Consider the following 15,256-nt stretch of genomic DNA (forward strand, 5'->3'; position numbering starts at 1 on the left):
ACAGGTATCCTGTATGTCAATATACATATGTTTAGGTCCATATCAACTGGTATTATTATAGCAGTCTGAGTTAAGATAACTTAACTAGTGTTATTATAGCCTTCTGAGTTAAGAAAAATTAACTAGTATTATTAAAAACCTTCTGGATTTAGATCATCTTAAATAGTGTTATTATAGCCTGCTTGGATACGATAACTTACTAGTATCATTAAAACCTCTGAGTTAAGATAACTTTTCCGGTGTTTTATAAACTCCTGTGCTGAGATCGCCCTAACACTGAGAGACAAACCTCTAACTCAAGAACACTTATTATTATCATTATTATTAGAAAGACTTATCGTTGACTAAGCCAGAGACAGAAGTTTGACAACAGAGGATTTCAGATCGCTCAGTTCAGTGTTGTCTCCGGTGATTTCCTCTGGGTCGTACAGATGTTTAGGGCAGAGTTGGATCCCCCTGGTGTTAGGACGCGATGGACAGATGTTTCAGTGTAAATATGAAACAGCCACTATGGATGAGAGATAAGTGAGGATTTGTTGTGTTGTTGTAACTTTTGGAGACTTTACCGAGTTCGTAATGCGTTGGTTGTCATTTTTTTGTGTTTAAAATGATTCATCTCTTTAAGTCACTTGTTGTGTAACGTCATATGCTAGCTATCTTTGAGGTGTACGGGGAATGGGTTAACCTAGTGATGGTTAGTGCTTGGCACTTGGTTCTATGAACATCCTTACCGTACCGACAGAGATATATTGTTATTTCTCTTTCTTCTGACAAATGTTCTTATATTAAGTCACTTTGGATAAAAGCGTCTGTTAAACGCCCTGAATGTAAAGGTAAACTCAGACTTTGTTTTTCTTTTTTGGTTGAAACTCTGTTGCAACCGTTTATTTCTACCGCAATAACGTTTAATTAAATGTCGGAGGAGTTTAATTGGTTTAACCATAACTTTTGATTTGTGTACCGGTAAATGCCTTTAAGTTGTTTAAATGTTTCATACAGACACTGTTGAGGACAGCTATGGAGTTAGCTTTTTGATATCAGTTTTTGAGTTACAATTGCTATTTTCTTTAATACATACACAGATTTAAATATATTTTTTAAATTAGGTGAAGAGATTCTCTGCTCTGATATTTTGTCCCAGGGAATGATGAATGCTGAATGAATGTTATGTTACATTAAATTCAATAGCAGGCACTTTGGTCCAAAGGCGACTTAGAAAAAGTGAATCCAACAATGAAGATATATCTCAAAAAGTGAGAGAATAATTTAAATAATAGTAATTACAAATCAGTGTTCAGTGTTTGTTAATTATTATTTTTTACAAATCTACTCAGTTATTAATTCCAACCTAGACAATGCACACACTAACACAATATTGATAGTAAAATATTCTAATAGTATAGTAATCTAGCAGTGATGTTGTACATCTTGTGTGCACCAACTGGTACTTTGGTTTTAGATTTTACATTTGTTTAGGAGATAAGCATTTCAGAAGGAGTGGGTGAGTGAGAGTGTGTGTGTGTGTGTGTGTGTGTGTGTGTGTGTGTGTGTGTGTTTGTGTGTGTGTGTGTGTGTGGCCTTACCCAAGTGTGTAGAGGAAATGACATCAGCAGCAGCAGGGAGCTGACGGGTTGAGAGTGGATTGAAGTTACGATTGGATGGGGAGAAGAGTGGGTAGACAGTAGATAAACACAAGGAGAGAGAGAATCTGTGCTATAATGAAGTACGTATTATTTTGTATTCTTGATTTAAACCTTCTAACCCTGGCCTAATTCTAGATACAACCTCTTATCAATGGGGCTGGACCTGTCTGCGTGACGAGGGTTCGAGGAACAGCCTGTTGCGTAACCCCCGGCAACGGAGTGTTTATCATGCCCCCAGTGGTGGGAAAGATCAAATAATATAACATCAAGCGCTATCACTGGATGTTATCAGAGTGGAGTAGGGAGGGGATTAACACTGATATAGGGTGATAGGGGTGTGTCTGTGTGTGTGTGTGTGTGTGTTAGTGTGTGTGTGTGTGTGTGAGAGAGAGTGAGTGAATGGGAGAGAGAGAGAGAGAGAGAGAGAGGGAGAGAGAGAAAATGCGGGACAGAGAAGGGGAGAGAAATGGGGGAGGAAAAGGGAGAGAAAGGGGGAGAGTGAAAGGGAGAACTAGGGTGTGGTCTCAGCAGCCTCACCTGGAGTCTGATTGGACTCTGGGGCTGGGGGAGGCTGCACACCTGTTGCTCATTGAGCAATTAGTGGTCAGCAGTTTAACGTACGCTCACTCTGATCCACAGTGTCGTCCAATCACAGTGAGAGGGTTAGAGAGACAGACAGGCAGACAGACAGTAGCTGTGTTCGAAATCGTTCCCTATCACGGATATAGTGCACTATATAGGGTGCTCGCCATTTTGTAGTGGTGTTCGAATTCTCAGTGGTTAATTTCATGCACTATATAGTGGACTTAAAATACCCAAAATTTGAGTGAACATACGATGTTCCCTACATGTTACTCCCGTGCACCACAATGCAATGCGGTCGTGTTTTTCCGGAGGAAAAGAAGCTGAATAACCGCGAAAACAAACACATTTAATGATGGAGTCTCCGGCTTTCGTTTAGAAATGTCAAGAATTTATTTGGGATTTAACATAGAAAATGTAACGTTCAAAATTAATAAAAGAAACCATGATCAAGGAAATGTAACATTCAACATCAATACAACCTCCAGCTTACCTCGTGGGTGCCCGGTTTGTTTACATGATGAGGGCGCATCTGTCTGCGTCACACAAATACCCGGCGCATTTACTGACGCAAATGACGTTTAGAAATGTTCAGCGTAGTGTCCGAATTCTCGTTTGTTCGTTCCCTATATAGTGCACTATATCATAAACACTATATAGGGAATAGTGAGTGAGTGAATAGGGAACGATTTCGAACACAGCTAGTGTGTTTGTATGAGTGTGAATGAGGGAGAGAGTGAGAGAGAGAGTGTGTGTGTGTGTGTGTGTGTGTGTGTGTGTGTGTGTGTGTGTGTAGTTGTGAGACAGATAGACAGAGCGAGAGAGAGAGAGAGAGTGTGTGTGTGTGTGTGTGTGTGTGTGTGTGTGTGTGTGTGTGTGTGTGTGTGTAGTTGTGAGACAGATAGACAGAGAGAGAGAGAGAGAGAGTGTGTGTGTGTGTGTGTGTGTGTGTGTGTGTGTGTGTGTGGGGGGGGGGGAGATACTTGGTGGGTAGGGATTGGGAGAGGCATGGCCATTAGGCACTAAAAGCCTGGTTCCGGGTCTGTGTTTGTGTGTGTGTGTGTGTGTGTGTGTGAACATATGTGTGTGTCTGCGTGTGTAGGGGCGAGGGTGTGTGTGAACATATGTGTGTGTGTGCGCTGTGTGTATGTTTATTTTTGTGTGTGTGAGTCTCTGTGGGCGTACGTGTCTGTCTGTGTGTAGGGGTTAGTGTGTGAGTTTGTGTGTGTCTGTGTCTGTGTGTGTGTTTTTGTGTGTTTGAGTGTGTGTAGGGGTGAATGTGTGGGTTTTTGTACCTGTGTGTCTGTGGGTGTGTGTGAGTAGGTATGTGCCTGTGTGTGTGTGTGTGTGTGTTTGCACCTTTGTTTATGTGTGTGTGTGTCTGTGTATGTTTGTGGGTCTGTTTCTGTGTGTGTGTGTGTGTGTGTGTGTGTGTGTGTTTGTGCATGAGTGTGTGTAGATCAAAGTGTGTGTGTGTATGTGTGTGTGTCTGTGTGTGCGTCTGTTTCTCTGTTGTCATTCATAAAGCATAGCACAGTCTATTGTTTCATATTGTTTGTGTGTGTGTGTGTGCGTGTGTGCATCTGTGTGTGTTGCTCCAGAGGCCAGTACCATTTGTCAGTGCGGACAGCCCTGATGAGATCATTAGTAAAACACGGACCGCCGAGATAACACACTAAAGTAAACAGAAAGATTGCCACGGAGACACGCCAGCACAGTTAGAGAGAGAGAGAGAGAGAGAGAGAGAGAGAAGGGAGGGGAGAGAGAGAGAGAGAGAGAGAAGGTGTGAGAGAGAGAGAATGGATGGGAGGAAGGGAGGGGAGAGAGGGAACGAGAGAAGGTGAGAGGGAGAGCGTGAGAGTGAGAGAGGAGGGGAGAAAGTAAGAGAGAGAGAGAGAGAGAGAGTGAGAGAGAGAAGACGAGATAGATAGAGAGAGAGGAGGTGAGAAACAGAGGGAGGGGAGGAAGTTGTGAACAAGAGGAGGGAGGATAGCGAGAGCAAGAGGTAATGACAGAGGAGTAAAATCAAAAAAGTAAAGACACGAAGAGGTGGTGAGCGCAAGGTGAGAGAGAGTGAGTCTGAAGAAGGAGTAGGAGTGTTTCAGTATACACACACTCCGGGTTCGAATGAAGGACGCAAGACGTCCACACACACACACACTCGGCAGACCCCTGGTAACACCGGTAACCGGGGGCAACGCCAGTGGATGTGCGCAAACCCATTCTGAATGCCCATTGACTAACAGGTTCCAGAAACATCCGTCGAACTTCGGGAAGCAACATTCAAAATGTCTTGTCAAAATTGGAATTAATCGATCGGAATTAACTGATCTGAGTAGTAAACGTTATCCAGGAACATTCTCGAAGGAAATGAGCGCTCAATATAACATGTTTCATTCACATTTAGGGGATTTAGCAAACGCTTTTACCGAATGCGACTCACAACGGTTCACACACACATTGACACACCGACGGTGGAGTCGACCCTTCAGGGTGACAGCCAGCTCGTCAGGAGCAGTCAGGGTGAGGTGCCTTGCTCAGGGACACCTCGACACCTAGGAGGAGCCAGGCATCGAACTAGCAACCTTCCGGTGAACAGTCAACCCACTCTACCTCCTGAGCTACTGTCGCCCAGTTTGAGACGTGCTTCCTCTCTCTTGTTTGTTCAAAGCCTTCTATTACGTCCCAGACGTCAGTGGAAAAGCTGTACTGGGTGTCCTGGGATCAAGGCCATGACTTGATGTTCACTAGGAATAACCGACAAATGTACTCACCGTTTAACGGGGCCGCTGGCAGAGCTAGAGAGAAAGAAAGGCTATTTTGAGCCAAACCTGAGATGCTTACAAGGGGAAGGTTTTTTTATGACCTGGTGAATTTTCCATGACCTCAGATCTCGGTCAGGTCAGAGTAGCTTTGGGAAAAAATGTTTTCTTTAAAGAGGCTTGGATCTCCTTGAAACAAAGGATAGTAGTTCGGAATTCAAACCCACAAGTTTTCCGACGTACGAGTGAAAAACACAATGTTTCAGATGTGTACGATTTATAACAGATGTGGAATGAAAAGCAATTTAATTTGAGTCAAGCAGAATCAAATTTTACATTCACATTAACTTTTAGGGCGTTTATCAGACGCTTTTATCCAAAGCGACTTACAATAATTACATTTGCCAGATCCTTACTGTTGGAATAGTAAGGATGTTCATAGAAACAAGTGCTAAGCACTTACAGTTTCTGATGTATTCAACTTGTGGCGGTCAGAAACTAAGGAGGTAGAGTGGGTTGACTGGTAACCAGAAGGTTGCTAGTTCGATCCCCGGTGAGTGTCAAGGTGTCCCTGAGCAAGGCACCTCACCCAATGAGCTGGCTGTCGCCGTGCATTGTTGACTCCACCGTCGGTGTGTGAATGAAAGGTTGTTAGTCACTTTGGATGAAAGCGTCTGCCACACGCCTTAAAATGTAAATGTAAAGCTAGCAATGGATCATTAGTGAGGAAACTATTTCTGAGATTAATCCTCATGAATTCATGTAAATACTTCAACTACTGTAAACGTAATTACTCTAAAAGTAATTTATGCAATGTGCTCACAATCTCTCTTCCACATACATATATGTTAATATATATGCTTGTGGTTATTCTGAGATTCATATTTAAATCCCCGAAATGTAAATGTAAAAGAGGTAGAACAAAAAGCACTTTCATTGACTGCAGCACCATCCAAAATCCAGCAGAACTTCTCTAACATCTCCTCCTTTCTCCCTCAGGCTAAAGCTCCTATTGGACCAGGAGAAGGCGTACCAGGAGCGCAAGGAGGAGGAGCACAACAAGAAGGTCTGCGCCCTCAAGGAGGAGCTGACCAAGCTCAAGTCCTTTGCCTTACTGGTCGTCGACGAGCAGCAACGCCTCACCGAGCAACTCGGCCGCCAAACTGCCACAGTCACCGAGCTCTCCTCGGCTGGCGCCAAGACCCAGGAGGAGCTAGTCTCTGCCGCCGCACGCCTGAAGGAGGAGGAGTCTAAGGTGTTCCGCCTTGAGTCCGAACTCCGCGACCTCGCTGTCGGACACCACCAGGAGCAGGAGGCCATGACGGCCAAGCTGGCGGGTGAGGATGCCCAGAACCGCGCGCTGCGGCAGAGGCTGTCTGCGCTGAGTCGACAACTGGACGAACTGGAAGAGACGAACAAGACCCTGCGACGGGCTGAGGAGGAGCTGCAGGAGATCAGGGACAAGATCGGGCGAGGGGAGGGCGGGAACTCAGGGCTTGCGTCGGAGGTGGAGGAGCTGAGGCGGAGGGTGCTGGAGATGGAAGGGAAGGACGAGGAGTTGATCCGCATGGAGGAGCAATGCCGCGACCTGAACCGGAAGCTGGAGAAGGAGGCAGGGCAGAGCCGCGGACTGAAGACAGAGGTGGACAAGCTGAACCAGCGCATCCTGGAGCTGGAGAGGCTGGAGGACGCATTCGGGAAGAGCAAAGTGGAGTGCGGCTCACTAAAGAGCAACCTGGAGAGGGAGCGGACGGTGTCCAAGATGGTGGCCGGGGAGCTGGAGGTGCTCAGGGAGAAGGTAAAGGAGCTGGAGGCGGCAGAGGCCCAGCTGGGCAAGACAGAGGTGGGGCTGAGGGAGGACCTCGCCAAGCTGAAGACACTCACCGTGCTCCTTGTAGACGAGCGTAAGAGTACGGCGGAGAGGATGAGGCAGATGGAGAGCAAGGTGCTAAACAGCTCGGGGAAACTGCAGGCTGAGCAGGAGATGGTGAACTCAGTCACCGAACGATTAATCGAGGAGAGCCGGAAGGCACTAAAGTCGAAGGCCGAACTGGAGGAGAAAGCATGCAGGGCGGCGAGGGAACGGGACGAGCTGAGGGCGAGGCTGAACGTCGAGGAGGGGAAGAGCAAGGACTTGGATGCCAAGGTGGGCATGATGAAGAAGAGGTTGCAGACGCTGGAAGGCGTTGAGAGGGAGTACCTCCGGAGCAACAGCGAGGGGAAAAAGGAGCCGATCAACGCGTCTGTCAATGCCAAGCGCTTCCAGCAGGAAGACAACAAGGTGAAGGAGCTGACCCAGGAGGTGGAGCGTCTCCGGAGTAAACTCAAGGACGTGAAGGCGCAGGAGGTGGTGGAGAGGGTGGAGGGCGAACCGCTGAAGGCCGAGGAGCGCGAGCTGCTTGAGAAGAGGTTCGCCGACGAGCGCGACACGGCCGAGACGCTGCGGGGCGAGCTGGCTGCGTCACGCACAGAGCTGTCAAACTACCAGAAGAGGGAGTGCGGGCAGGAGCAGGTCCTCTACAAGCGTCTGAAGGAGGAGGAGGCCAAGTCGGGCCACCTGACCCGCGAGGTCTCGGCCCTGAAGGAGAAGATCCACGACTTCATGGGGACGGAGGAGAACATCTGCCGCATGAAGAACGACCAGTCGACCCAGCAGAGGAGGCTCACACAGCAGGAGGTGCGGAATAAGGAACTGGCCCGGGAGATGGAGACCCTGACCAGGGAGCTTGAGAGATACCGACGCTTCAGCAAGAGCCTGCGCCCGGGGATGAGTGGTCGACGGTTCTCGGACCTTCACGTCTCCACAAAGGAGGTGCAGACAGATACGGTTGATTTCCTGGGGTCCCGTTGCTCAACGGAGGAGCCGCTGGAGCGGGCGGTGGTCAACGGGAGACTGTACGACGCAGGCGAGTCGGAGGAAGAAGGGAGTGAGAGCGAGAGCGAGAATGAGTGCGGTCCCTCGCGGCGGACCGACGCGAACAACCGCAACAACAGCCTCATCCGAGCGGCGCGCTTCCCGCTGACCCCGCCCCCGACGCTGGTCAATGTGAAGGCGTCGCCAGGGGCCACCAGGCACAACGGGAACCACCACGGTGTTCAGAAGCAGCCACAGCAGCAAAGCGATGTGTTGCTAAGCAACAACCCCGGCCGGCCCCTGCCCATCAAGGTGAACCCTGAACCCCGGTTGAACACGGCCCTGTCGGGGATAGGCTCCGCCCCCCCGGGGGTGGTTGCTGTGGAGACGGCGCCGTCGTACACCAGCACTGCCGTCATCCCCACCAGCGGGGGGGGGGCGGCCAAGCCGAGGATCACCATCATCCAGAACGCTTCCGTCTCCCCTGGCAACAAGTCGGTGTCGCCGTCATCGAGGGCCAAACGCTCGCCGCTGCACGAGGGTCTCTGTTCGCCCAACCGGGCTCTGTCCCCGCTGACCATGGCCACCGCCTACTCCCCCCGGACGCGGACCCCGGACTCCCCCGTGGGGGGGGGGACGCCGCCGTGTGACCGGGGGATGTCGCCCGTCCAGATCGTGTCGGTAACCACGGCGACGCCCGAGCCGGCGGCGCCGGAGGTCGCGGTCGGCGGAATGTTCCGCGTGGCCCCGCCCCCCCACTGGCAGGTCCAAAGGGCCAACAGCTCTGGGGGAGGGGCCAACGTGTTCACCACCGAGGACAACAAGATCCACATCCACCTGGGCGCGCCGTTTATTCAAAGCGTTGTTAGCGGCAACAGCGGGAGCGGAGTCAGCCCCGGCCGAGGCCACGCCCCCCCCGCACCTCAGGATCAGCGGATGCCCCCCAAGGGCGGTGCCAAGGTCATGAGTAGCATCGTCATTAAGCCCACGCCCCCCCCTGTACAAAGGCCGGCCCACATTACCGTAAGTAACAGCAAAGATTGACCACGCCCCCCCCCTCAGAAAGACCCGCCTCCACACCCCATCTCCATCCCATAATACTTTGCAAAAACACCTTAGTTACAGTGCCCCCCCCCCCCCTAAGAAACACACGCCTCCTCACCCCCCTACCACCCCTGACCCCCCCAGCTCCATCTCATAATACCTTCCAAACACCCCTTAGATACAGTGGCCCCCCCCATCTCCATCCCATAATACCTTCCAAACACCCCTTTGATACAGTGGCCCCCCCAATCTCCATCCCATATACTTCCAAACACCAGTTAGTTCCAGTTCACCCAGTACCCCTGTATCAATGCCCCCGGTGCCTTTGGTTGTTCCTCCTCAGTGTTTCCCCGTTGTGTTCCTAGAGGACTCATGATTGTGTTGTTGTTGTTTTTTTAAACACACACACGCACACATGTAGAGAAACATGTAGAGACACACATACACACATGTAGGCACGCTCGCACACACACACACACACACGCACACACACACACAAAGGCACACACACACACGTAGTCTCACACACACACACACACACCTTTTTTTATCGGTTGGGGTGCTCTCCCTGGATTTGGGGTCGAAAACGTGTTTTTGCTGTTGCATGAAAGAGGATTTAAAGGTGTTTAAGGTTTTTAGGGTGTTGGAGTTGGGGTCTTTTTTAATTTGTTGTGCACTGACTTGTGTTAGGCTGGAATATCGAACGTGTAGTCCGAAACTTCCGATTTGTAACTTTTTTTCATTACTTTACATGACTTAACATGAGATTGTGTTTTCTCCTTTTATAAATAAGTGTACAAAGTGGGTTTTAGGGTTGAGTTTGACTTTGACAGCCTGCTGTTTCACACTCACCCCAAATAAGCATGTTTTGATCATGTCCAAAAAAATATTTTGCCCATGAAAATACAAGCACATGTTTGATTTGAATAAAGTGGTTTTGTGTTTTCATTTGCATGATGCATAACTTCATAACATTCCCCTTACATCTCACTCTGGAGCTTAGGAGTAACAGAGCCATTAAAGTCAAGTTTGGGTGTTTAGAGAGAGAGAGAGACAGAGAGAGAGAGAGAGACACAAACGGAGAGACACAAACGGAGAGACAGAAACAGAGAGAGAGAGAGACACAAACAGAGAGAGAGAGAGAGATAGAAACAGAGAGAGAGTGACAAAGTTTGGGAATGTTGGAAGATTAACTGTTGATCCCAACGTTTTCGTGTGCTTTGTATGCGACGTAGAATAGTGTAGTTAAAGTCTCATCACAGAAGCCATGAAGAGCCAACTGACTTAAAAACAGACAGAAATATAATATATATAACAACAGGCTAAGCAGTAGGGGTGCAACGGATCACAAAACTCACGGTTCGGAGTCACCAAACCGTGTGACTGTTCGGATCATTTTCGGATCATTTTCGGATCAACAAAAACGAAAAAGATAACAAGACAAATGTGACTTTAAATAAAATCTTCAAATGTGTAAAAACAAAATAAAGTGAAAAATTAGGTAATATTCCTGCTTCCTTTAAGCATAGTGAATATTTAAGAAAATTGCTTGCGTCCACAAAAAAATAAAAACATCTAAAAAATAATTTAAACAAAAATAATTATTCCTTCTTCTTTTCAACATGGATAGTAAATAATAAAAAAGGTCCAAAAGGAAGCACAGAGAACCGGGCGAAAAGACTACAACCAAACATAAACATCCCATTCCCGCTTCCGGTTCGGTTTCCGTTTCAATGGGATTTACGAAACGCCAAATCAAACACGACAGAAACTGTATTTCGCTACGATACTTGATTAGGAACAATCAACGAACACCACTAACCACTCGGTGAGTTCCACATTTCTGAAAACGAACGTTTAGGGTTGTTTTAAGGACAGGTTTGTGAATGCCCAAAGCTAGCCATTCTGAAGCAGGCAGGGGCGAATCGAAATGAACCAAATACCTGAGACGGGACCAATAGTCAACATTTTGGTCTGTCAACCACTATATTTTTCATCCTAGACAAACCAGAAAGGGGGCTTAATGAGGTCAATACCGGAATTGTCCTTGAAACATGGGCTGATCACGTGAACGCACAATTTTTTTTTTTTTATCACCACTACTAAGCAGTCCTGGCTGGCAATGACATTTTTGTATTCTGAACTCTCCTTAACAATGCAAAAAAATAATAATATAGATAGTATAAAAAAATAAAATAATCCTACATAGTTTGGGAACATTTAATTCAATTTCCCAGCTGCCTGAGTTGATGACTAGCACTGCAGAAGGCAGGTGTGATCTAGCAGGTAATTTGATCGGAATCAAGTCATTGACTCCTCCGATTAGGCGCGGGAAGGATAACTTCCTTTCCGAAAAAACTGTGCAGCTGGTTGCTAAGAGACGGTTAAGTCAATAAACAAGGTCTCTGCATGTCCGATGTATGAATCGCAAGCGGAATGAGAAGAGTGAGGTTCTGAAAATGAAATTGTAGACTAGCACACAGACGTGTAGGCATGCACACACACAGACACACACGCACACACATGCACAGACATGTAAACACACGCACACAAGTAGCCACACACACGTAGGCCCTCCCGTCTAAGGATTTGAATAAATCAAGTATTTGATTGATTGAGACAGAGCAGGAATACGCTCCAGGAAATCCGATACACAACTGGAATAAAAAACACACTATAACACACTATTCATCAGATTTGGTGGGGGGGGACGAACCAGGCGGACGAAGCAGTCAGCAGCTGGGACCCCCGTCTATCACCTTGGTTACCCTCTCCGACTCAGATGTAGACAGACAGGCACACATGTAGACAGATAGACAAAGAAACAGACGCACAGACGAAACAGACGCACACGACAGACAGACAAGACAGGCGCACATGTAGACAGATAGACAAAGAAACAGACGCACACGAACACACAATCTAAAAGTCACAACAAATGGTTTTCTAATGTGTGTGTGAGCCGGTTTATGACACACATTCGCGCAGCAGTCTCTCTCTCTCTCTCTCTCTCCCCCTGCGGAGTCAAGGGCCCCAAAACAAACCGGCTGTTTGGTTGCCGTGGAGACGACGGCGGCGCCGGTCTCGCAGGAAAGAGCAGCGCAGGAGGGGGGCGGGGACGCGGTTTGTGCTCGCTGCCCGCTCCCGCGGATACTCAATCTAGGCCAGTGGTTCCCAACCTGGGGGGCGTGCCCCCCTGGGGTGGCCCCAGAGAGCCGGGGGGGCGTGAAGCCTCTGACGACTAGAGGCAAATTGACGTCCGAACAGTGCCGCAATTTCAGAATGTGGCAAATGCAGCATCAGTGCGCCTGTGCCTGACTTTATAACAGCTCAATCCGAGCTTGAAAGAACTATTTTAGATCTCACGGGCCCCGCGATTAAAATTGGCCTGTCGTTAAGTCACGCCCCCTGGCGTTACCATGACGAACTCGAACAAACAACCCAGACTCGATAACAAAAACATATGGAAACATGTCAGCTGACAGTATATCAAAGCTGGTTTTGGAGAGGTTTTGGGCGAAAAATGATTAAATTTCTTCCAGGATCAATCGAAAGGGACTACATTACGGTATGGAGGGGTATGCTCAAAACTTTTAAACAAACGCGATTAACTATTTACATGTGCAAAAACGCCAACATATTCATTATTTTGCTGACTTTTTTTGTTTTATCCCGACAAAGCCTGCCAAGGACAGTTCCTCTGCGTCTCTCTCGTAGATCGCACCATCTTTCAACGTCTTTGTTTAATACGACTGCATCACCTTCTCTCACATGATCAGCAGCCCGCGGTTTCACTTTCTGTCCAGTTAGAACTGCTCATGATGATATCGCTGCGTTGTCTGTGTGGAGACAGCGCAGCATCAACACCTCTACCCAAGCCCCCCCCCCCCCCCCGGAACCGCGGAGCCGTCGGTAAACCGCCAATGTGTGTAGGGTCCGAGAGGGTAAATTGGGGTGCTAGCTCAAGCAACCTAATAGCAAACCTAAGTTAGGCTACTTTTTAGCGTGATTCTGTTGCGGCTCTCAGCTGTGCCAGAGCGTTCATAGTTGCTAGGGAAACCACCTGACGTCGCCGCCCGGTGCAGCAGTGTGAACGGCCCAGTTTTTAGAACGTCGCAGCCCGTCTTGTCGCAAGGAGTCGCAAGTTGCAAGTCGTTGCGAGGCGAATCTTTGGTCTGAACTGGCCTTAAGGGCGGAGCTTAGCGACAGGTCAGTCCCATCAATTCGCAAATGCATTATTGCCATTCAGCGCACTTGTCGCCATCAAAACAAAAGCGCGCAACAGACTGGAGGTGCACAACGACTTTAGACTGGCTGTCATTCATATTACATCTGACATTCCAGCCCTGGCTGTGGGCATGCAAGCCCAAGGTTCACATTTATGAATGTAGGCCTATTAATACCGTGCACTGTAAGCTATGAAAATAACACATTTATTAAATAAAGGCACAACAAATAGAAATGTATGGTTATGGGGTGGGGGTGGGCCTTGAGATAAAAGGTTGGGAACCACTGATCTAGACAAGACTTCATGCGCGCGTCATGCGTGGGACTACTAGCCAAACATCTCGCACATGTCACGCAGATCCGCGTTTGTGTTTACGTCTCATTAGCGGAGCTGGGGCGGCTCTTTCTGCTACTTGCGCAGGAGTCCGGGGCAATGAGGCGCACATTACGGGGATACGCTTTGTTGGAGGTTTGAGAACGTTTAGTGCGTCCAAACACCGCAAAAGGGACAAATATCGGGTTCGTCAAGGTATTTTTGGCGAAGCGTCGGGGCGGAGAAGAGATGTCTGTAGATTGTGATTAAACTCTGTGTAAGGCGCAGAGCTGTCGGGTTAAATAAGATGTCATGGGTTTGCATAAGAAGGTCTTGGGCAGCAGCGTAACATCATGGTGATAGGCCCCGGTGCAAATATTTTTTTTGTGCCCCCGCCCTAAACACAAGCGCACGCACAACACACACACACTTGGACACACGCACAGCCACTCGAGTGAACTGCTATTGCCACCATGTAGGCTAACGTTACAGGTGACTGGCCACAGACACTCATCCTCCACTCAGCGTTAGCCTACCTTACCGACCCGCCCCCGAGCTATTTCCTTCACAAAAACAAATACAGCTGCTGGACAGCTCCTTTTTTTTTCTTCCTCCATGGGCCCCTGACGGCGTCTGGGCCCCGGTGGAGCTGCACCGGTTGCACCGTCGATATTTACGCCACTGGCTCTTGGAAAATCTCTTGGAAAGCAAAGGCGAGTTATGGTGTACAACTTTAAAATAATAATAATGACAGCATTGTGTGTTGTCCAGCTCCAACTCCATTGCTTCATACTTGCATAAGTTTAAAGTTTAAGTTAACACCTCAAACTTTAACTAATTTCAAAGGGCTTTATTAAAATGAGAAACTTATACTCACATTTCCAATGCATTTCAAATCTCCCTCTCCCTCTCTCACCCTCCTGCAGTAAGATTAAAAAAAAGTGCAACCAAAATAGTGTGAGATAAAAGTAAGTAGACAAAAGTATCTTATATGTGTGGATCTGGCGTCATCTAGTGCCCACTTTCAGAATGGTGATCGTTTGGTGAACGGAATTATCAGATCAATTTTACACCACGTCACCACTCACACTTCCATAAACCATCTCTATCGATTCATTTTAAAGGAACCCCTATTACTAACACAAAGACAGAGAGAGCTAGAGAGAGACAGAGAGAGAGCGAGAGACAGAAAAAAAGGGAGAGACAGATAGACTACAGAGAGGAGAGATAGAGATACGCCCACTAGGGATGTCACCATAACACAGGAAACACAGATCCAACTTTCCAAAGGGTTGTAACAGCTGATCACACTCACATCTGGTGGTATAATATGGGACCTTTAACCTGTTTTCCTGGCATCTCTCTCTTTCTCTCCCTCCCCCCCTTCTCCCACCCACCCCACACTGACCTCATCCTCTCTCCCTCCCTCCCTCGCTCTCACCTCCCTCCCTCCCTTCCTCACTCACTCGCTTCTTCATTCCTCCCTCCCTCGTCCCTCCCCCCCCCCCATTACCTCTCCCCCCCCCCCATTACCTGGTTCAAAATGGCAGACTCAATCCCAACTGTCTCCCTCCCCAGATATCGGCCGAAGTGTTCCGTCGGTCAGGCCCCACCCGAATCCCCAAACCCAGGGGGTGCGGCTCCCCCAAGGGAAACCCCAACCCGGGGATGGCCCCGGGGCCGCAGACCCCCAGGGGACTGAAGACCAGGGGCCCAATGACGCCAGGAAAAGACCTCCCCAATGCCAAGACTACAACAATCCCCGGCACTGCCTCCATCAACAATAACAACCCCAACTTAGCCAATAGGAAGCTGTGATTGATGCTTCTCT

The 15,256-nt window shown here is 48.5% G+C and overlaps 1 protein-coding gene across 1 annotated transcript in view; it reads left to right on the forward strand.

Annotated features, from left to right (window-relative positions):
* Nucleotides 1-15,243, forward strand: part of LOC307077344 (filamin A-interacting protein 1-like) — a gene marked incomplete at both ends in the record, with an annotated part of 27,789 nt that extends 12,546 nt beyond the window's left edge. Inside the window, 2 exons of the mRNA XM_079738735.1 lie at nt 5,987-8,864; nt 15,004-15,243. Coding sequence (XP_079594861.1) covers nt 5,987-8,864; nt 15,004-15,243 — 3,118 coding nt within the window. The remainder of the gene's footprint in view (nt 1-5,986; nt 8,865-15,003) is intronic.
* Between the last annotated feature and the right edge of the window lie 13 nt (nt 15,244-15,256).

The sequence above is a fragment of the Pollachius pollachius genome, assembly GCF_949987615.1.
Source record: "Pollachius pollachius genome assembly, chromosome: 6".
NCBI classification, from domain to species: domain Eukaryota; kingdom Metazoa; phylum Chordata; class Actinopteri; order Gadiformes; family Gadidae; genus Pollachius; species Pollachius pollachius.